Raw genomic sequence first — 21634 nt, forward strand, 5'->3', positions numbered from 1 at the left:
CTCTCTCTCTCTCTCTCTCTCTCTCTCTCGCTCTCTCACACACACACACACACACACACACACACACACACCCTTCTTTCTCCCTAATTCTTATCTGACTGCTGGTTGAGGTAGCTTCAGGAGAGTCACTAACCTCTTATAACAGTCTCTGTCCACATGCCTCCCTACAAAGGCCTCTTACCTGCCCCCACATAGAGGCCACAAAGCACATAAGCCAAGACTGTCAGATGTTGGCCATGGTATACTCTTGCCAGTCTGATGTCTTGTCACTTGACAAGTCACATTAAAGAACATTTTGCAGCCATTAACACTAAGACTTTGCCAGATGCTGGTGGCTCATCTCTGTAATCCTAGTTACTTCGGATAGAAGCTGGATGCAATGGTGTGCCCGTCATCCCAGAAGAAAAAAAATCAAACAGGAAGCCTAAAAATAAGTGGATCAAACCTGGGAAGAAAGGAAGACTCTATCTCAAAAATAACCAGCAAAAAATATAAGGGATGGAGGTATGGCTTAGCAAGTAGAATACCTGCCTAGTGAGGCCTTGAATTCAAACTGCAAAAAAAAAAATGAAAATAACACAAAAAAAAAAAACACTAAGACTTTGCTAGTCATGATAGCACACACCTGTAATCCTGCACTAGGGAGGCTAAAGCTGGAGGATTGAGTTTGTGGACAACCTGACTACTCATAGCAAGTTTGCCACCAAACTAGGCTATATGGAGAGACCTTGTCTCAAATAAATAAAAAGCCTGGCAACTGTGGCTCTTGCCTGTAATCCTAGCTACTCAAGAGACTGAAGTAGAGAATTATTTGAGCCCAGAAATGCAAGGCCAGCCTAGAACACAATGTGAGACAGACCATATCTCAAAAGTAAATAAATAAGTTGGGTACTGGTGGCTCATGCCTGTAATACTCAAGATGCTGAGATCTTTTTTTTGGGGGGGGGGCAGTTTGTGGCTTTCTGCTGTTTTCTGCCATGGGTATGTATTGTTCGGCAAGTCAAGGACATATACTCTGGCTGTACCAACCATCTTCCTCCCTGGCACTTCAGCCTCTGTAGGAATCAAGCTCCTGCCAATCTGCCTCGCCACAGGTTTGCCACTGCTGGTATCACTGGCTGTGACCAAGGTTGTACACTGCTCGACACTGTGCTGTGCTTGCATTTGTCCTCTAGGCCTTCTACATTTCTTCCTCTTTGCCAAAAAGGTTGGCTAGATGAACCTGGGAAGGAAAGCCCACCTCCAGCCACTTGCCCTGGCTTGAACCACCTTCCTCACCACAGGTATGCCTTCCTTTCCCTCCTTGCTGAAGTGGGGTTGTGCATTCCTTCTACTCCCACTGTACCTGGACCACAGCAAGAGTTCAGTTACTCAGGAAGTGAGTGGCTCAGTGGCTAAGTGCTTGTCTAGTATGCACAAGGTCCTGAGTTTTATCCCTTACATTGCCCTATTCAAAAATAGAAAATGGTGGCAAGACACAAGGAACTCAGGCCTGCTTGTAGGAGGACAAGACTACACACAGAGCTGAATTCCATAGTATATAATCTGGAGTAGAAAGGAGGGCCATATGAGACTTGGTTTCTGGTCAGGTGCTTAGGTTGCAGCCTGTACCACGTAAAGAGCTAAGGAAGGAAGGCGAGGTATCTGACCTTGATGCAAAGGGTCCCCCATTCCTCCCTTTACCCTGTCATAGCTGTTGCCTTGGTCTCTGAATCCCTGGCCAACTGGTTAATAAATTTGGGACTGGTACCCAGCACTCATGTTCTCCAAAGGTCCATGGTGCACACCTCAGAAGCACCTGCCCTGCTCACAACCACAGGGGTAGCCAGGTATCATATTAGGAACACTCCTTCCTCAGGGCCTTTGCACTTACTGTCATTCCTTCTATCTGGAGAGCTCTTCCTTAGCAGAGGCATCTCTGATCATCTGCAGCTTCTTCTTCCCTTATTTTACTTTGGCCTCTATTCAAATGTCACTTTGTCAGAAAGGCTTCCCAGCTCATTTCTCTAAAATAACAGCTCTCATTACTTTCTATTCTTATTTATTTTTGCAGAGGCAGGGCACTGGGGGAAGGGACAGAGAAAGGCTGTCTTTGAAGGGCAAGTCTTGGGTGGTCACCCTAAGCCTCCTGGAAAGTTGAAGAAGCAACAGATGTGAAGTTGGAACTAGCTGGAAGGGAGAGGGGCCAAGAAGGGGACCACAGAGAAGCTGTACTTCCTAGAGCTGCCCCCTTTCAGAGGTGTTAGAATCCAGATCACCTATCTCTTGTGCTACCTCCTACCCTCCTGCATTTCCTATTGGCTACACTTAATCTGTTTTCAGAGACAGAAATACCAACCCATGAAGGGCAGTGGCCAATTAGAGGAAGACCATAATCACTGTCACCTCCAGGATACCACAATTGGATTAGGTGGCAAAATGTTCCTCTCAGCTGCTCATTCTCCTGAGTGGGGCCCTGTGAACTGCTCTGCTTCACTTTTTGGCTCAGATTTTCTGTTTATACTGAAGGCTGGGCAGCAACCTGGGAGCCCTCCCTGCCAGAAAGGGAGGGGAGAGAAAGGGAGGGGAGATGGGAGGAGAGAGAGAGAAGGGAGTGGAGGGGAGGAGAAGAGAGGGAAGAGAGAAAGGGATGGGAGGGGAGGTCATAAACAAAGGCAGTCTTTTTTTTTCTTTCTTTCTTTTTGCTTAAACTTGGGGCCTAAGTGCTGTTCCTGAGCTCTTTTGCTCAAGGCTAGCACACTACCACTTCAAATCACAGTGCCACATCTGGATTTCTTGGTGGTTAATTGGAGATAAGAGTCTCACAGACTTTGCTACCCAGGCTGGCTTCCAGCCATGACCCTCAGAGCTCAGCCTCCTGAGGAGCTAGGATTACAGGTGTAAGACACCAGTTCCCAGCAAAAGAGACAGCCTTCTCACCTTGGAATCTACCTGAGCTCAGCTTTGGCTGCCAAATTTACCTCCTCATGTGGGGTCCAGCTTCATTTAAACAGCTCAGATCTCTGAAGCCCAGGGTGTCTGAGAGAGGTTTAATTTGCCTTGAAATTGAATTTGGTTCCATAGAAATCTGCCGAGCCTGATGGCCGATAGGTCATGCCTGTAATCCTAGCTACTTAGGAGGCTGAGATCTGAGGATCACAGTTCCGCTCCATTCTACACCTCAAAAAATATAAAATCCTGTTTCCTCCTGTTGCCTGGTACATTTTTTTCTTTTTTCTTTTTAGTCTGTCATGGATCTTGAACTCTGGGCCTGAGCGCTGTCCCTCAGCTCTTCAGCTAAAGGCTAGCTACCACTTGGGCCACAGTGCTACTTTTGGTTTTCTGGTGGTTTATTGGAGATAAGAGTCTCACAGACTTTCCTGCCCATGCTGGCTTTGAGCCATGACTCAGATCTCAGCTTCCTGAGTTGCTAGGATAACAGGTCCGAGCCACCAGTGCCCGTCTCTTTCTTTTTCTTTCTCTCTGAAAAGCATTAAATTTAGCCATGTGCCTAGGTACTGGGGAAGATGAGGCAGGAGGATTATTTGAACTCTAGATTTCAAGACTGAACATGTTCTAGATGATAGAATGGGCACTGTAAGAAAACCCCATCTCGGGCTGGGAAGGTGGTTTAGTGGTAGAGCGCTTGCCTTGAATGCCTGAGGCCCTGGGTTCGATTCCTCAGCACCACATAAGCAAAAAGAAAAAAGTTGGAAGTGGTGCTGTGGCTCAAGTGGTAGAATGCTAGCCTTGAGCTGAAGAGCTGAGGGACAGTGCCCAGGCCCAGAGTTCAGGCCCTACAACTGGACCCAAAAAAAAAAGAAAAGAAAAGAAAATCCCATCTCAACAACAACAAAAACACTCTCTAGGTATTCATTATTCCATTTTATGGTTACAAAACAATTTTTAAATTTATTTATTGTTATTTATTTCTTGTAAAGGTGATGTACAGAGTGGTTATGGTTACATAAGTCAGATAAAGAGTACATTTCTTTTTGAACAATGTCACCCCTTCCTTTACTCTCTCCCAGTTTTCCCTCTCCACCCTACCTACCAGTTTCTAGTGAGTATCACTGCTGCATTTATTCACCCTTTGTCCCACCATTTCCATGTCCTTCCCCTTCCCCTCCCAAGACAAAAAAATGAACAAATAAGACAAAAGAAATGAAAAGAAGAATATCAACAAAGGGAAAAACACCCTCTTGTTTCCATTTCCTAGAGTTCCATTCTTGAAAGGGGCAAAGAGGCCTCCAACAACTAATTTTTTAATCAGAAACAATGTAGCCCAGAAAGCAATGAGTGTATCCTTAAAGTAAAACAGTAAATATTAAGTAAATATTCACTCATTTATATTTTTATATTTCTGTAAATATTTCTATACAAAACAATTCTATTTTTTTTTTTTTTTGTCAGTTGTGGGACTTGAACTCTGGGCCTGGGCACTGTCCCTCAGCTCTTCAGCTCAAGGCTAGTGCTCTACCACATGAGCCACAGCACCACTTCTGGCTTCTTCTGTTTATGTGGTGCGGAGGAATCAACCCCAGGGCCTCAAAGGCAAACACTCTACCACTGAGCCACCTTTCCAGCCCAGAACAATTTTAAAGTTAAGTTTTTTTCAGGCTCTTTTGGAGGGGGTAGGGATGGGGGGGAGACTAAGAGGGTAAATGAAATAAATAGTTTATTTGCATGTGTGAAAATAGAACAGTGAAACCTGATGAAATTGTTTTAAGAAGGAGAGAACAGGAGAGAGTGACAGAAGAGGAGAAGTGGATCAGGAGGGGGATGTGTTGCTTACACATGTGGAAATGAAACCTCCTTTGTACAACTGATGTATACTAATAAAAGAAATTAAGGTTTTGAGTAAATTTCTTGTGTTTGAACCTGTTTGTACAATCATTTAATATTCATTAGCCCATCATCTCATAGAGATTCACATTAGCTTATCGATTCAGCATTTTTTTTGAACTGAATGTCAGTATGTGCTACATTTAATTTGATGTGAGATGCTGGTTTTAGTCAGGTCCTGATAAGAACCGGAGCATTCTGGAATTGAGTAATTTGATGAATATATAAGGGGGGGGGACAGGCTACAGGTGTGGCTCCAGTGATAGAACACCAAGTTGTGAGTACTTACTCAAGCTCTGAGCCAGAGCTCCAGACACTGCATTCAAGTTTTGGAATGAGACAGACAAGACTAATGGATAGACGGACAGATGGACAGACAGAAACGGAGAGAGAGAGAATCAAAATGAGGGGATGAGGGGAGGGGAAGATGGAAAGGAGAAGGGAGAGGGGGAGGGGAGGGAAGGGGGAGCAGAGGGAAGGGAAAGAGAGGAAAGGGGAAAGGAGGGGCAGGGAGGGGAAGGGAGAGAAGCAAAGATAGGAAAGTCCTTAGAGAGAATGTCACATGCATGCATACACACACACACACACACACACACACACACACACACACACACACACACACACTCATGCATGCACTTACCAAAGTTAGACACAGAAAGAGTAGCAGACAGCAACACTGGCAGGAGCTGGGCAGCAGCAGCAGCCAGGGCCTGCCCACAGCCTAGCTTGTACCATTTCAGTACACAGCTTGCCTTCCACCCCCCTTCTTTGCCTGAGGCTTTCTTTAGCAGTAGAGCTAGCTTTGCTCACCCTTAGAGCAGGCCAAAAGTGCCAGAGAATTAGTACTTCCACAGGAGCAACATAGCTCCCCAGCTCCCTCCACCTTGGGGTGAGAGGAGCAGGTTCTAGAGTGTATTCCAAAGTCTCTACCCAGAGGGATTGACAGGAGCCCTAAACTGGTTCCTTGCTCTCTCTGTCTAGCTGCCTCATTCATTCTTGGGTCTTTCCAAGGATTACTTGCCCAGATAAACTACTTACTTGAAGCCTAGTCCCAAGCTTTGCTTCTGGGAAAATCTGTGGGTAACCTTTGGTAGAAGAACACAGAAGTCCAGGGATGGCTCACCACTGGTTGAACCCAAACAAAAGCAAAAGGATGTGGGAGCCCATAGTTGAACTTGGACAGACTAACCATGAGCAACAGACAGCAGGGTGGAAAGCAAGACTTGGCCAGGCTAGGGGGAGAGTCATGGCCAGCCAGCTGAACTGACCTTTTGCAAGTAAGGCAGATGGAAACTGACTGCAATAAAGTGGGTTGAGTGCATGTGGGCGCTGGTGGCTCACACCTCTAATCCTAGCTACTCTGGAGGCTGAGATCTGAGGCTGGCAGTTTGAAGCCAGCCCAGAAAGAAAAGTCGCGGTGAGATGCTTAGCTCCAATTAACAATTCAAAATCTAGAAGTGGAGCTGTGGCAGAGCAAGCTAGCCTTTAGCAAAAGAGCTCAGGAACCGTGCCTAGGCCCTGAGTTCAAGCCCCATGACCACAAAAAAAAAAAAAGAAGAAAAAAAAAAAAGGTGGGTTGAGTGCTAGGACAGGGAGGTTTGGGTCTCTCTTTAGTCCAGGGAATGGAGGAAGGCTCCTTAAGAAAAGATAGTATGAACTGAGCACCAGGGGCTCACACCTGTAATCCTAGCTATTCAGGAGGCTGAGATCTGAGGATTGAAGTTCAAAGTCAGCCCAGGCAGGAAAGTCTATGAGATTCTTATCTCCAATAACCACCAGAAAACAAGAGGTACTGTGGCTCTAAGTGGTAGATCCTTAGCCTTGAGTGTAAAAGCTCATGGACCAGTGCTCAGGCCCTGAGTTCAAGCCCCATGACCAACAAAAAAGGAAGGAAGGAAGGAAGAAAGGAAAGAAAGAAAGAAAGAAATAAAGAAAGAAAGGAAGGAAGGAAGGAAGGAAAGAGACAGACAGACAAAAAGAAAGAAAGGAAGGAAGGAAAGAGACAGACAGACAAAAAGAAAGAAAGGAAGGAAGGAAAGAGACAGACAGACAAAAAGAAAGAAAGGAAGGAAATAGACAGACAAAAAGAAAGAAAGAAAGAGAGGAAAGGAAGAGAAAAGAAAAGGTTGGGCTGGGAAGGTGGCTCAGTGGTAGAGTGCTTGCCTCGCATGCATGAGGCCCTGGGTTCGATTCCTCAGCACCACATAAGCAGAAAAAGCTGTAAGTGGTGCTATGGCTCAAGTGGTAGATCACTAGCCTTGAGCTGAAGAGCTGAGGGACAGCATCCAGGCCCAGAGTTCAGGCCCCATGACAAAAAAAAAAAAAAGAAAAGATAGTGTGGCTAGGTACTGGTGGTTTGAGCCTATAATCCTAACAACTCGGGAGGCTGAGATCTGAGGATCTCAATTCAAAGCCAGCCTGGGCAGGAAAGTTCATGAAACTTATCTCCAATTAACCACTAGAAAACCAAAGTGGAGGTGTAGCTCAAGTGATAGAATACTATCCTTGAGCAAAAAAGGCCCTGAGCTCAAGAGCTAGTACTGGCACAGGAAGGAAGGAAGAAAAGAACGAAAGAAGGAAGGTAGGGAAGGAGGGAAGAAGAGAGGAAAGGAGAGAAGGAAGGAGGGAAGGAAGGAGGGAGGGAATGGTAAGTGATAGCTGAGACCTGGAAGGTAGGAGTGAATGGCAAAGAAGCAACAAGGAATGTTCTAGGCAGAGATGTAACATGATTTGGTTGAATGGAAATGGAGCAGACCTAGAGCTCAGAGTTCAAAGTAGGGAGTAGAGAGCAGGGAGTACCATGCAGGTGGGACAAGGTAGGAGGGCTTGACAGCTCGGCTGTGAAGACTGGGCCATCCCCGGGAGGAAAAGGGAATAGCTAAAGGTTTTTAAGCAAGAGACTGACAGAATATCACATGGCACCCCATAAATATGTACAATGTGTCAATGGGGAAAAAAAACAAACTAGAAGTATAGGGAGGAAGAAAAAAGACACAACACTGTAGAACCTGGCTACAGAGGAAAGCCTGCATCAGGTGACAGCCAGGGAGGCAGGAGGCCACTGGGATGGTGGGAAGAGAATATCAGCGTGGGCTTGGGTGGAGGCTGGCCGAGCAGCGGAAAAGGCGTGAAGGACTCCATTCCATGATGAACTGTGGGGAGCGCTGGGACTTCCCATTCTTGGGCTGATGTGGATGGTCAAATAATGGAACTGGATACCCAGATCGGGGAAACAGGGAAGGTGCAGTTTTCTGTGAGCCAAGGGTAGGAAGCAATGGTACAGTTCCAGACTCACTAGGTTTGAGGGGCTGATGTAGGGGACCACTGGTGGGGGGGCATCAGCCAGACAGATGGGCTAGACATCAGAAGCAGTACCTTGGTGGGAAATGAGATGGATGGAGGGGATCAGCAAATGGCCACTGCAACTAGGGGAGTACAGAAGCCCCCAAAACAGAGTATGGAAAGAGGATCCAGGAACTGCCCAGGAAGGCCTGGCGCTGAGGATGGCAAGAGGTAAAGTTGGTTCAGCAGGATGGAAGGGAGAACCGGGGAAGATACAGTGAAACCGCAAGGCCAACAGAGTCCAGGCCCCCAGTGGCCTGGGGGAGACAGGAAGTGTTGATTAGGTTTAGTCTTAAGTTGGAGCAGCAACAGAAGAGTGAGGGGGAGAAACTTTAAGTCTGGTTGGGGAGTAAGGGGTGGTAGGACCAATACAAAAGACCAACCCTTCTATGCCACCAGGAGGAGACAGGCAAATGGTCACAGGATGTAAACTAAGAGGAAGAACAACTCACCTCACTGCAGAATCCAGAACTCCAACTCTATACCCCTCTGGGGACAGTCACTGTCCTCCATGTCAGTGTACTAGTGGTCTTTCAGTGTGGCTGTCTTGTTAGGAGGGCCCACAGAGAATTCCACCCCATGAGGCACTGTAGGTGGGGGGTGGGGTGGGAGGTGACAGAGGATCATGGGAACATCTGGTTCTTGGGCTGCAGAGGAGTTTCCAAGCTGGAGAAGCAGCCAGGAGGACTGTGAGACCAAAAAGGGGTCCCTACCATGCATGCATGTGTTGTTATATTCTGAGCTCTGACACAGAGGACCATTTGAAGCAACTCACAGACTGGTGAAAGATCATCATTTGAAAGATCATCAACCTAGTCATATTACAGGTGGGTAAACTGAGGCTCAGTAGAAGAGTCCTAATGTCTACAGTCCTAATGAGTCGGTCAAAACCCAGCCCCAGGATGCCAACTGTGGTTGCGGGGGTGGGTATGGGGGGCAGGGATCTTCTTTCCACAACCCTAAAGTCCCCAGAAAGGAAAGAACCATGGCAAGGCCAAAGCCAGGATTGCCACAGGGCTGCGGACAGAGACAAAGCCCAGCAGCCCATGGAGAGAAAGATAAGACAGGAAAGTAAACACTCAGCGTGTCGCATGCAGCACAAGCCAACAAGAGGCAGCAGGCAAGCAGACTGCCTGTGGTGCAGGAGCAGAGCTGCGTTTCTCCAGCCTCCAGCCAGTCGGGGCTGCCCAACACTGGCCACTGGGTGACCTCCCTGCTTCTCCTCAGGCCGGCCAGCCCTCAGTCCCTGGCCCATCTCACCACATGCTCCTTCCTTCTCCCAGCCTGCCCAGAGCAGCCCATGAATAGAACATTAAAGGCAGAACCTTCTAAAAGAAAAAAGCTACTCCCTGGTAGGAGTCGCCCCACTAAATGTCAAACACAGAGCAAGGCTTCCTGCCTTGTGTGCTTCTCGCTAATGGAGGCACCTTGGCCTCCATATCCCATCATCCAATTTCCCTATAAATAAATCATCCCAAGAAGAATTCCAGTTCCCCCCCCCACCCCAGGGCCTCATGAACCTCTCTACATAAGCATATGTAAAGGCCTTCACTCTCAGTTGGCTCTGGAGCCCAAAGGAGAGAGGAGAGAGGAGGGAGGGGGGGAGAGGGAGGGAGGGAAGGAGAAGGAGAGAGGGAAGGAGGGAGGGAGGGAAAGAGAGAGAGAGGGGGAGAGAGAGAGAGAGAGGCAGAGAGGGTGGGCTCAGCCCCCTGACAATTTGGGAAGTAAACTTTCACATTGTTTCAACAGGCTGCCTGGAGAGCCCAGCTTTCTCCTGACTCAGGAAAGACTTTTGCTCCATTTCCTACAGACTAATGCAATTGTCACCGCAATGCTACTACCCTCTGGAATCAAGCCAGCAAGCTGCCAAGAGGCCCCATCTCTGGGGGCTGCGGTGGTCTGTCCCCTGGCAGATGTGTGATGAGTCGTGCCCACCCACCCCCAGTGAGGGCGAGCCACACACCCACTCCGCAAGCTTTGTACCCGACATGTGGTGCACACAGCACTGGCCCGCCCACTCCCAGAGCCCCTAACAGAGTGGCTCACCAGCTCGCATGGCACCAAGCCATGCTAGTGGACTGAGAGTGTGTGGGTGCCACGTCCGCTCCAGTGTGCTAGTGCTGAGCTGCTTTACAATAGTGGACACCAGGCATGCATGCTCTGAGAGCCTGTTGCATGCTCACCAGGTGTGTTTCTGCACACACACACACACACACACACACACACACACACACACACTGTATCATGCCAACCCTCTTGCTGTGCCAGCACAGAGGCCCCCAGAGTGACTCTCGTGAATCAGATAGCAGGGGCTGTTTGCAGTTTTTCTCTCCAAACTTCACTGACTGAGGCGACAGTAATCAGAAGCACTCTCTGAATCTGTTAGATGAGGCACCCGCCTCACCACAGTGGAAGGGGCGTCCACTCCATTCTGCTTCTCCCAACCCCCCAGATCAGCCCAACTCTCTGAAAGGCTTCATCTGGGACTCAGCAGACATTAGAATGGGATAGAAACTCTGAGTCCTAGAAGGCTAGGGCTGGGCCATGGAAGGAGGGGGCACAGATATAAGTGGAGGGGGCTGCCTCACCAAGCCTGCCAGCTGTCACCTACATAGGCCAGCATGTTCTGGAGCCTTTGCTCCCCCAGACAATTACCAATCATGTCTGTACCTGCCCAAACTTAAAGGGGGACAAAGTAGAAGGGAATACGTGAGACAGTGTCTCAGGGCCCCAATCTTAGCCAGAGAAACTCCCAGAGGAACACAGGAAGGGAGTGCAGGGGAACTACCAGGACACAAATGATTCAGCAACACCCAGAAACCCACAAAACAAATGTCACCAAAATTAAGACAGATGGGTATGTGAGACAGGGAAACTGAGGGGCTGGGAGGACAAGCCTAAGACTACAGCCTGATTCAGCAGTGTGCCATTGAGAGACCCAGGTTCAGGGACTACCTCAGTTTCCTCATCTTTAAAATGGGAACAAGCATGGTCAGATCTTACAGGGTAATTTTGGAGATGGCACAAGATCAGACACTTAGCCTCATAAGAAGTACTTAGTCGGGGTTGGGAATGTGGCTTAGTGGTAGAGTCTTGCCTAGCACGCATGAAGCCCAGGGTTCAATTCCTCAGCACCATATAAACAGAAAAAGCCGGAAGTGCTACAGTGGCTCAAGGGGTAGGGTGCTAGCCTTGAGCAAAAGAAGCTCAGGGACAGTGTCCAGGCCCTGAGTTCAAGCCCTAGGACTGGCAAAAAGAAGAAAAGAAGGAGGAGGAGGAGGAGGAGGAGAAAGGTACTTAGTAAATGTAAACAGCTATTGTCAACCCATATGCAGAGATTAGCAGAAGTGAAGTGAAGACAGTTGAAAAGTAAGGTCTAGGCCCTGTGCTGGTATTCATATCTCCTCCCGGCAACCTCCTCCAAGAATCTTCCTGAGGGCTGGGAAGGTGGCTCAGTGGTAGAGTGCTTGCCTTGCATGCATGAGGCCCTGGGTTCGATTCCTCAGCACCACATAAGCAAAAAGAAAAAAGCTGGAAGTGGCGCTGTGGCTCAAGAGGTAGAGTGCGCTAGTCTTGAGCTGAAGAGCTGAGGGACAGCGCCCAGGCCCAGAGTTCAGGGCCCACAACAGGACTCCCCCCCCCAAAAAAAAGAATCTTCCTGAGACCCAAGGTAGCTTTGCTTGCTGTAGTGATGAGTACTGAGCCAACTGTACCTCCTAACCCCAATCTATCATCCTTGTACTTGGGGCCTTCACCCTGAAACCAATAGCTCCCAGAGAGAGGACTGAAATGAAGTTTAGTGGCAAAGCACTTGCCCAGCAAGTGCAATGTTCTGATTTTGATCCTCAGTATCAAAAAAGGAAAGACAGCATGCGCCAGTGGCTCACGCCTGTAATCCTAGCTACTCAGGAAGCTGAGATCTAATGATCTCAGTTCAAAGCCAGCCCGGCCAGGAAAGTCTGTGAGACTCTTATCTCCAATAAACCACTAGAAAACCGGAAGTGGCGCTGTGGCTCAAGCGGTAGAGCACTCACTTGAGCTGAAGAGCGCAGGGACAGCACCCAAGCCCAGAGTTCAAGCCCCACAAACGAAAAAAAAAAAAAAAAAAGGAAAGACAAAAAAAAGTTCCAAGGTCTTCTCCTGGGCCACTCACTATCCTATGCCTCCCTCTCTTTTTTTAATTAAAAAAGAATTAAAGAATTACTCCTGGCTCAGGCCTGTAATCTTAGCTACCCAGAAGACTGAGATATGGGGAATCATGGTTTGAAGCCAGTCAGGACAGGAAAGTCCATGAGACTCTTATCTCCAATTAGTCACCAAAAGGCCAGAAGTGGAACTATGGTTCAAGTGGTAGCACATTAACCTTGAGCACAAAAGCTCTGGGACAGTGCCCAGGCTCTGTGTTCAAGCCCCAGGATTGGCACTAAAACAAAAACAAAATTTATTTTACTAGGAATAGAACCTAGGTCTTTGTACATGCCAAGCTAGTGTTCATACTGAACTATAGGTCCTCAGCCTTTAATTTTTGAGACAGTCTCACTCTGTATAGCCCAAGATGTACTTGAATTTGTTATATAGCCCAAACTGGCTTGAAAACTGTGATCCTCCTGCCTCCTAAGTGCTGAGATCAAGGGATGTGCTACCATACCCAGCTCTCTAACTCATACCTACCAGGGTGGCCTGGCCATTTCACCCCAAGGAAAGGGCTGCTTCCAGCACTCAGTACTAAGGTCCTGCCTTCTGCCCATCCCCGGAGGCTCTGTTCCCGTTTCACCAAGCTATTTTGCTTCCTCGGCCATCTGTTCCCTTCCTGTCATCTCCTTTCTGCTTTAACCTTACCCACTACTTCACTGCAGATGGTACTCAACAGACCCGTTTTTGACATCCTTCAAGATGCCTGCCCCCTTCCCCTTGCTCTGTCCTTCTGCAGGCCCAGTCCAAAAGATGTGGCCAGAGTTTGGGGTTGGGTTCACATCCTAAGCCTCCCCCTCCTTAGGTCCATCTGTTGTCAGCTCTGCCCCGGGTCAAAGGAGCAAACGCCTACCTCTTCTGTGACTTAGCCTTTTCCTAACGAGATTTCTTCTTGTCAAACTTGGCTAAGAGCTTCTCCAGTCTCCAAGTGCATATTTGCTCTGATTCTCTATCCAATCTCCATACAAAGCGCTATTTAACCCTCAAGAGGGCAGAAAGTTGTTGGCTGGGACAGACACAGAAAGCTCTAGAGCTCATTCCTACAAAGGAAAAACCAGAGGTGCCTACGCTAGGAATTTGGATCCTGGACAGTTTCCCTATTGATCTGAAACTGTGCACAATGTTGCACACCTATAATTCTAGTACTTAGGCTGAGGTAGGAGGACTGTAAGTTCAAGGCCGGCCTGGGCTATATAATGAAATTCTTTCTCAAAAAAAGAAAAATATAAGCTGGACGCCAGTGGCTCACGCCTGTAATCCTAGCTTCCCAGGAGGCTGAGATCTGAGGATCGAGGTTCAAAGCCAGCCTGGGCAGGAAAGTCCGTAAGACTCTTCTCTCCAATAAATCACTAGAAAACTGGAAGTGGCACTGTGGCTCAAGTGGTAGAGCGCTCGCCTTGAGCTTAAAGAGTGTGAAGACAGCACCCAAGCCCAGAGTTCAAGCCCTACAACCGACCAAAAAAAAAAAAAAACAAACAAAGAATACAAACCTGCAGTGAAGAATTGGCCCTGTGTTGTGATAGAAATTGAACCAAAACACATTGTTAACATAGTCTGAACTCACAGGGGAATGCTATGCTTCTGTCTTGGCCTTTATTCTAGCTGCAGATAAGCTATGAATGTAAGGCTTTTTGTTGTTGTTGGTCAGGGAGCCTGAACTCAGGGCCTGGGCGCTATCCCTCAGCATTTCAGCAAAAGGCTAGTGCTCTACCACTTGAGCCACAATGCCACTTCCAGCTTTTTCTACTTATGTGGTACTGAGGAATCAAACTCAGGGCCTCATACATGCAAGGCAAGCACTCTACCACTGAGCTACCTTCCCAGTCCCAAATGTAAGGCCTTTTCTTTTTTTTTTGGGTCCGGTCATGGGGCCTGAACTCTGGGCCTGGGCGCTGTCCCTCAGCTCTTCAGCTCAAGGCTAGCGCTCTACCACTTGAGCCACAACGCCACTTCCGGCTTTTTTCTTTTTGCTTATGTGGTGCTGAGGAATCGAACCCAGGGCCTCATGCATGCGAGGCAAGCGCTCTACCACTGAGCCACCTTCCCGGCCCTGTAAGGCCTTTTCTTAACAACTTTTTCTCTTCTGGGCTGTCCTACTACTCCCCTAAAATTCCTTCTCGTTTTTTTTTCCCCTAGACTAAGGCCCAGGAGTTTTGAGGAAAGAGGCAGGAATCAGAAGTTAATGATGGCCAGGCACTGATGGCTCACACCTGTAATCCTAGCTACTCAGGAGCTGAGAGCTGAGGATTGTGATTTGAAGTCAGTTTGGGCAGATAAATCTGAGAGACTCTTATTTCCAATTAATTACCAAAAATCTGGAGGTGGGGGTGTGGCTAAAGTAGTAGAGTACCAGTCTTGAGCAAAAAAGCCAAGAGAGAGCCAGAGTTCAAGCCCCAGTACCAACACACACACACACACACAAGATGATGAAGGAAGCATTTTGGTGACATTGGTTCTATTGGTCTACTTTTCTAGACAGAAATGGTCTGTAGGGTCTGAAATTCCACTTCTGCACTTGGATTTACGCTAAAAAGCCTCATGTCTTAGCTCTCTTGGATAAAGGCTCTTGCATTTCTCTTCATGCTTTTTCCACAACAGAAATCAGTATCATGGTTGTCCATGAACACTCTTCTCCCTACTGGAGCTAAAAAGGGCCATATTATCAACAGCCATGAATCTTATTTGGTTTCAAAGAGATACAGAGATGCTGCCTGCTTTCAAAGAGATACAGAGATGCTGCCTGCTTGCACCTGTCCACAGGGAGACTGTCCCATCAGCTAGGGAACCTCTAGATTCAAATCTACTGAACACCTGATAATATCATGGCCCCTCATTCTACTTTTTCTTCTTCCCACAAGGGAGAAGTCCAATTCAGTCACTAGATAAGCCCATCTGGTTATCGGAAACCAAGAAAACAAAATGCATCATACTGGGTTGCAGGCCTTACTCTAGCTCTTGCTGAATTATTAAGGGATGGCATTAACTTATAAATGAGTATGTTTGACTGATTTTGTGGTTGATGTACAGATAAATTCTAATGAAAGACAGCTACAAGATTTTAAATTATTAATTAGACTGCCACTTAACAAAGCCTATTTGGCACTCTATTTCCTTGCTTAACAAGACAAAAACTTTAAGGAAAGGTTCTGTATTAGCCCAGAGGCTCTTGATTTGCATTCTGTTTTTATAGCTCTAAAAATGAAAACCATAGATCCTAACCTTAAGCAGGTTGCTCTGGCAAAGCAAAGCCCCCAGCAGGCTGCCCTTCCTTCCTGGATGTTGCTGGATGGCTCCAGGCCTTGCTTGCCCTGCCTGCCTCTCATCTCTCTCAACTAGAGGCTTGCTTTTTATATCCCTGATTCTGCCAGGGCATGCCAGGAGATGGAAGAGCAAGTAGAGCAGCTGCTGAAGCCTACAGCTACCAGCGCTGTCAGCAGCTAGATCCCACCAGGGCTCTTCCGGTCACAGAGGTAGGGCTGTGGCCAGTAAAGTCCATTCATTAAGAGAGGCAAAGACAGTACCCTCAACTACCCCTGAAACAGCCTTCCAGGTGGCATGTTTCATAGGACAATCAGAAAGAGCTAGGGACTGGCCACTCATGTCTGTAATCTTAGCTACTAAGGAGGTTGAGATCTGAAGATTGATGTTTGAAGCCAGCTGGGGCAGGAAAGCCTGAGAGACTTTTATCTCCAATTAACCACCCAAAAGCCAGAAGTGGTTCTAGAGATAGACAACTTTCATGGTCCAAAACCTATTCCTCCCCATACTCTCAGGATCTAGGGAGGGCTATGTGTTCTTCATCCTTCAAATCCTTTTTCAAATCAAACTATTACACTCACTCAGGCCATGGACCCCATGTAGGGCTTTGCATCCGGTAGGCAACAACTATACCAACCTATGTTCTGCAACAGTGTGGTTAGGAGCCTTTGGAAACAATTCCAGAAACAAACTTCAATGGCCAGCTCTCTTGGCATTAGCCTGAGGCATGCTTTCAGCTTTGGGCACATACCTGAGAATCCCCACAGATAATCTGGGCGTACTCTACATGTGTGCAGAAGGGATAAATCCAAAGGATCAGATCAGAGACTAAGAGGAAATTGCCCAGGAAAGGACCAAAACAAAAGTCATTTGCCCACACCAGGTCCCAGCAGCAAGCTCCAGGCCACCCAAGGCCAATGCTAGATAAGGCCTTCTCTACTCCATTTCCCCCAGGCTAATCCAGGTGCAAACATCTTTGCAGGTGGAACCTCTCCCACCAACCAGGCTGTGCAAGGAAGGGAAAAACAGCAAACACACGTGACTGCCAAGCCTCCAGTGGCTACCTCTAGAGCAAGAATAAGGAGCCTCCCCGCCCCAGGGAGCAGCCCCCAGAATGCATTGGGTTACTCTTGAGCTGGGCCTCTGGCTAGAAAGGGTAACCAAGAGAGACTGCTGGAGCCTCCCTGGGTACCTAAACCACATGAAGAAAGTGTGTGGGCTGCTTCGTGGCTCGTTTTTAACTGTACACTGCCAAAAGACAAAAGACCAAAAGGGAAATAAGATGTCAGTTATTCCCTATTATCTCTATCACAGACCTGCAGCCCAGACATGGCGGCCTCTTAAAACTGCCTAGAAAGCCTTCCCCACTTGGCCAAGTTTGCATACTCGAGGCCCAAGCTTCTCAGCCTTGGGCCTGTTCTCAGGCGTAAAAAGCACTATCTGGGTGCAGACAATCTGGCCAGTACAGATAGGCTGCTGAAAGGATTTTCTGTGCCTTTCTGCAGGGAAAGGAACTGGGGTGTAACAGTGAAACGGTTTCTCCAACTAGCCATAGAGACTTTTTTCCACACCACACTGAAATGCAGCCAGTCTCCCCCGCACCCTTGTTCCGCACCAACCCACGTGGAGGGCACAAGTCACACACAAGTTTGTGACTATCCCTGTACAATTAAGCAACCAACCGGTTGGCCCAAAGCCGGCCCATCACTCAGTCTTTCCTGCCCCCATAAAAGGCGTGATGATTTTTTTTTCACCCACCTGTCTGACCTGCTTATCTGTCTCCTCCATCATCCCAAATCTGCTTCTCTCCGCCCATCACCGGGCTTCACTTCTCCCTACCTTCACCACCTCCCCCTGCCCGTTTTCTCCTTCCCCATCCCGCTGTGAGGTCAGAATCCGGTGCTTACGACACCTCGGCCTGTTGCCATGGAAACAGGGGCGGATTAAGGCTGGAGCACGGAGCGTAGGGATCAGGCCCCTCCGCTACCTGAGCTCCCGCCTCAACGAGCTCCCGCAGGGCCGGAGCCGACAGCCGCCAGGCGCTGCGCCTCGCGCCCCCCTCCCCGCCCAGGCCCGGTACTGGGGCGGGGAGGGGGGGGTCCCCAGCTAGGCGCCACAGCCCCGCTGGGACGTGGCGAGGGGGAGAAGCGAACGTAGAGACTAGAGCTACGGGTAGCGAGTCCCCGGGCTCACGGCGTGGTTACCTGCCCTCCTGGAGCCCGAGGGACCGCACCCCGCGCGGCAACCACGTGGGGGCGCGGCAGGACTTCCCCGGCTCCCGCAGTAACTTTGCCGCGCGCAGTCTCAGGCGGGGCTGCCGGGGAGTCCAGGCAAGGTGGTTGCGGAACCAGCGCTTCTCAAGTTGAGCCTGGCTCGGGCCGCGCACCCTGCCGGCGCGGCACGGCTTTCGTCTCCGCGTCCTCGCGATCCAAGCCTTGGGAAAGTTTGAGGAACCGGACTAGAGGCGCTTGCCACTCCCCGCCCTCAGTGGACATTCTCCAAGAGCTCGTCCCTGGGGATCGACCAGGGCTGCTGGGAAGGTGCCCGCGTCCCGGCCGCGCATGGCGAGCCCCAGGGCACGCGGTGAGCGCGGGGGGCTGCGCGGCGACTGACCGCCGGCTGTACTGGAGCTCGGGCTGGACCTGGCCCCACCAAGCGGCAGAAGCTGGGGCGGGTGCCCGCGCAGGACATGCATGGAGCCTGCAAGTGCAAAACTTTATATTGGCAAAGCAAAGGTCCCAAGAGGCCAGCTCCCCTTTTACACAGGCCGCTCACTCTGGTCTCAGACCGACCCTCTGAGCTCGATCCCCAGGCCTGGCTCTCGATTCACGGAGCAAAGCCCGCGTTCTTGCCGCAGGCCACCGATGGGGAAAGAGCTCCAGCAGCAGCCCCTGGGCGGGCGCGACAGACAAAGCCAGCCAGCTCGTCGGGGGTTTTGCTTCCCCGCCCCGATCCTCGGTGCTGGACCGCTCCCGTGCTGCCGGCTCTGCCCCGTGCGCCTCCAACTCCAACTTGCCCCTGCCGTTCCACCTCACCTTTGCGAAGCATGTTGGCCGCGGGGCCGCCGCTCCGAGGTCGGCCTAGGTGCGCTCCCTCCCGGGGTCCACGTTCAAATCCCCGGGCGCCAGCTGCAGCTAATCCGAGTGCTCCGAGGCGGGGGCAAGCCGGGGATCCGCTTATGCCCGGCGGCCCGGCCCCGCTGGGGCATGGTGAGCCCAAACCCCTCGCGCCGAGGGTACCGGCGCCCGCCAGCAACCGCGGCACTGCCAACCAACCCCGTGCGCTCTCCCAGCCCCCGGGGGCGAGCGGCTGGCTCCGCGGAGCCGGCGGCCTGCTTCTGCCGCCCCGAGCACTTTGCAGGCGGTTTTGAGGGAGGACACCGCCCCCCTCCCCCAGCCCGGCCGGCCGGCCGCGGCCCCCTCCTCGCCGCCCCCTCGGGCAGCCGCCGCCGCGGCTGCTGCAAAAGGGCGCTCGAACGCACAGCCGAGCTCCGGGGAAAGCGCCCGGCGCGCGTTTGCAGGACCGAGCGATCGGCGGAGCGGGGCGCCTCCCTTCCTCTCCCCCGGCTTCCCCCACCTCTTCTCCTCCTCCCTCCCTCCCTCGCTCGCTCGCTCGCTCCCTCCCTCCCGCTCCGCTCCCCGCCCCCGCTCACGGAGCGCCTCCCATACAAAATTTATGAAAGTGCTCTCAGCTCGCGGTGCCGAGCGCCGTCCTATTCCCAGGGCAGCGGCGCTCAGCCGTGCGGCGCCGCCTCCCAAGGTGTTTTCGCGGTGTCCGCCCCCGGGGACCATCCTCCGTCCACGTCCGTCCCAAGTACCTGTCCCAGCCCCTAGGCGGGTCGTCGGGCTACCCCCAAATGCCCTCCCCAGCCCCGCAGGCTTCTTGGAGCCCGCACCCGCAGCCCAGCCCCCCTCCCGCTCGCCCTTCGTAGCTGGAGGTCATCGGGAAAGGCGGCTGGAAGCGTGCGCCCCGAGTCCGCTACCCAGAGTCCGGGATCACAAGTCCGCACCACCCGCCCCTCTCCTTCCTGGCCAGCGCCCCTTCCTCCTCCAAGGCTCGACGGCTCTTCCCTTCCCAGAACAGCGGGGGAGAACCATCCGTCCTCCATCCTGCGTCCCAGGACATAGTTCGGGGCGGGGGACGGGAGGGGGGGACGAGGACGAGGTGGAGGGCGCGGGTTGGGGAGAGGCACAAAGCAGCAAGCACTTGGGGAAGTCCGGTTGCAAATCCCGTAGGAAGGACCCAGTAAAGGTTGGGATGGGTGATCTCCGCCTGGAGTCGGGGGAGGGGAAGGGTTGGGGGGCTCTGATCTCCCTCGGTCCTCACAGACCCCGCCCGCCCCGGGGATTCTCAAAAATGGAGGGACGTCGCTTAGCGAGCGGGTCCGAAGGGGCCCCACTGGGCCGACTGTGAGAGAAGCTCAAACCGTGCGAGATCCTGGGTGGAGGCCAGCACCCCCTACTGGACTGGTATAAGACAATGTTTGAGGTAGGAAAAGAGGCAATCAACTCATTCGTTCAACACACATTTTATTGAAGGCTTAGCATGTGAGGCACTACTATTTGTGGAAATTTAGCCAGTGAAAAAGACAGGTTTCTGTCCTCGGGGAGTAATAGAGTAGATGACAGCGGTGCTTGGAAGAAAACCAAGCAGGAACTGGTCACAGGTGGCTCATGGCTATAATACCAGCTACTCAGGAGGCTGAGATCTGAGAATGGAGGTTTGGAGCCGGCCTGGTCAGGAAAGCTTAGGAGACATATCTCCAGGAAATTAACAGAAAAGCCAGAAGTGGCCTGTGGCAGAGTACTAGCCTTGAGCACAAAAGCTCAGGGACAGTACTCAAGCCATGTGTTTAAGCCCCAAGAACAGCACTAAATAAGGAAAACCCAACAAAGCTGAGCCTTGTTGGGGAGCTGACATGAGGGGTCAGCATTCAGACTTCCATGATGAAAAGAACCATATGCCATTTTAGAATGGGACAGAGGTGTGGAAAGGTTCTGCTCCCTGTCTAAGGGGGTAAAGAGTAATTAGGAAATACAGAAGATGTGCCTTAAGAGCTTAGTTCTTGGTGGGGAGATATTCCAGGGAGGAGCAAATATGCAAATAACAAGAGGTGGGAAGTAATCTTGTTTAGATAATTACGCTAGGTCCTCTTGGAGTGACAACAAGATGCATTTGTTTAGCCTCCATCACGTGCAAATTGGCACTGACCCCACACTTGTGCCTGAGCCTGGCTGGACCAGATACCAGAGCTAAGCTCTAGAGCACTAAGAGCTGCAGAGGTCCTCTGTAGCTAAGGCCCAGAAAGGTTAGACTACTTTATTTCCTCAGTGTCACACAGTAGACCAGTGTTAAAGTATGATCTTGAATCAGTGAATCAGGATTTGAATACAATCCTCTTTTTTTTTTTTTGTCATGGGGCAAGCTCTGGGCCTGGGTGCTGTCCCTCAGCTCTTCAGCTCAAGGCTAGCACTCTACCACTTGAGCCATAGTGCCACTTCCAGTTCTCCGGTGGTTTATTAGAGGTAAGAGTCTTATTGACTTTCCTTGTCCAGGCTGGCTTTGAACTTCAATCATCAGATCTCAGCCTCCTGAGTAGGATTACAGCATGAGACACCAGCGCCCAGCTACAATCCTCTTTTAGCACCCTCTCAGGCTGCCTTCTGTGACCCTCTGCCCCACAAACTCCAGCATCTCAGGCTAAGTTGGGTGGAGTGATTGTGCCAAGTAGTTATTTCAGGCTTTGGAAAGGCTGGGTACTGACTTGGAGTCCAGCCAAGAGGTGAGGGTGGCTGTAGGCGGGTGTTGTGGTGCAATGTGGGGGGTGTACCGAACCCGCCTTCTTGTCAAACAGTAATTACTCAGACTTCTGAGTAACTCAGGAAGGGAGACCCCCATGGACAGATGGACGTATCCTCAGCCCAAGTTGAATGTCAGCATCTAACTGTCCGGCGCTGCAATGTTTGGGGTGCACTATAATATCTGTTCTTCCAGGCATCATTTGGTTTCCTAATAGGGG

General features: G+C 50.5%; 1 protein-coding gene across 1 annotated transcript in view; it reads right to left on the reverse strand.

The window, feature by feature from the left end:
- Positions 1 to 18951, reverse strand: part of Rtn4rl1 (reticulon 4 receptor-like 1) — an 81170-nt gene extending 62219 nt beyond the window's left edge. The window contains exon 1 of the mRNA XM_013016424.1: positions 18651 to 18951. Within this exon, the coding sequence (XP_012871878.1) occupies positions 18651 to 18663 (13 nt within the window). The 5' untranslated portion in view covers positions 18664 to 18951. The remainder of the gene's footprint in view (positions 1 to 18650) is intronic.
- Positions 18952 to 21634: the final 2683 nt, after the last annotated feature.

This window comes from Dipodomys ordii, unplaced genomic scaffold, assembly GCF_000151885.1.
Source record: "Dipodomys ordii isolate 6190 unplaced genomic scaffold, Dord_2.0 Scaffold31, whole genome shotgun sequence".
In the NCBI taxonomy this organism is placed as follows: domain Eukaryota; kingdom Metazoa; phylum Chordata; class Mammalia; order Rodentia; family Heteromyidae; genus Dipodomys; species Dipodomys ordii.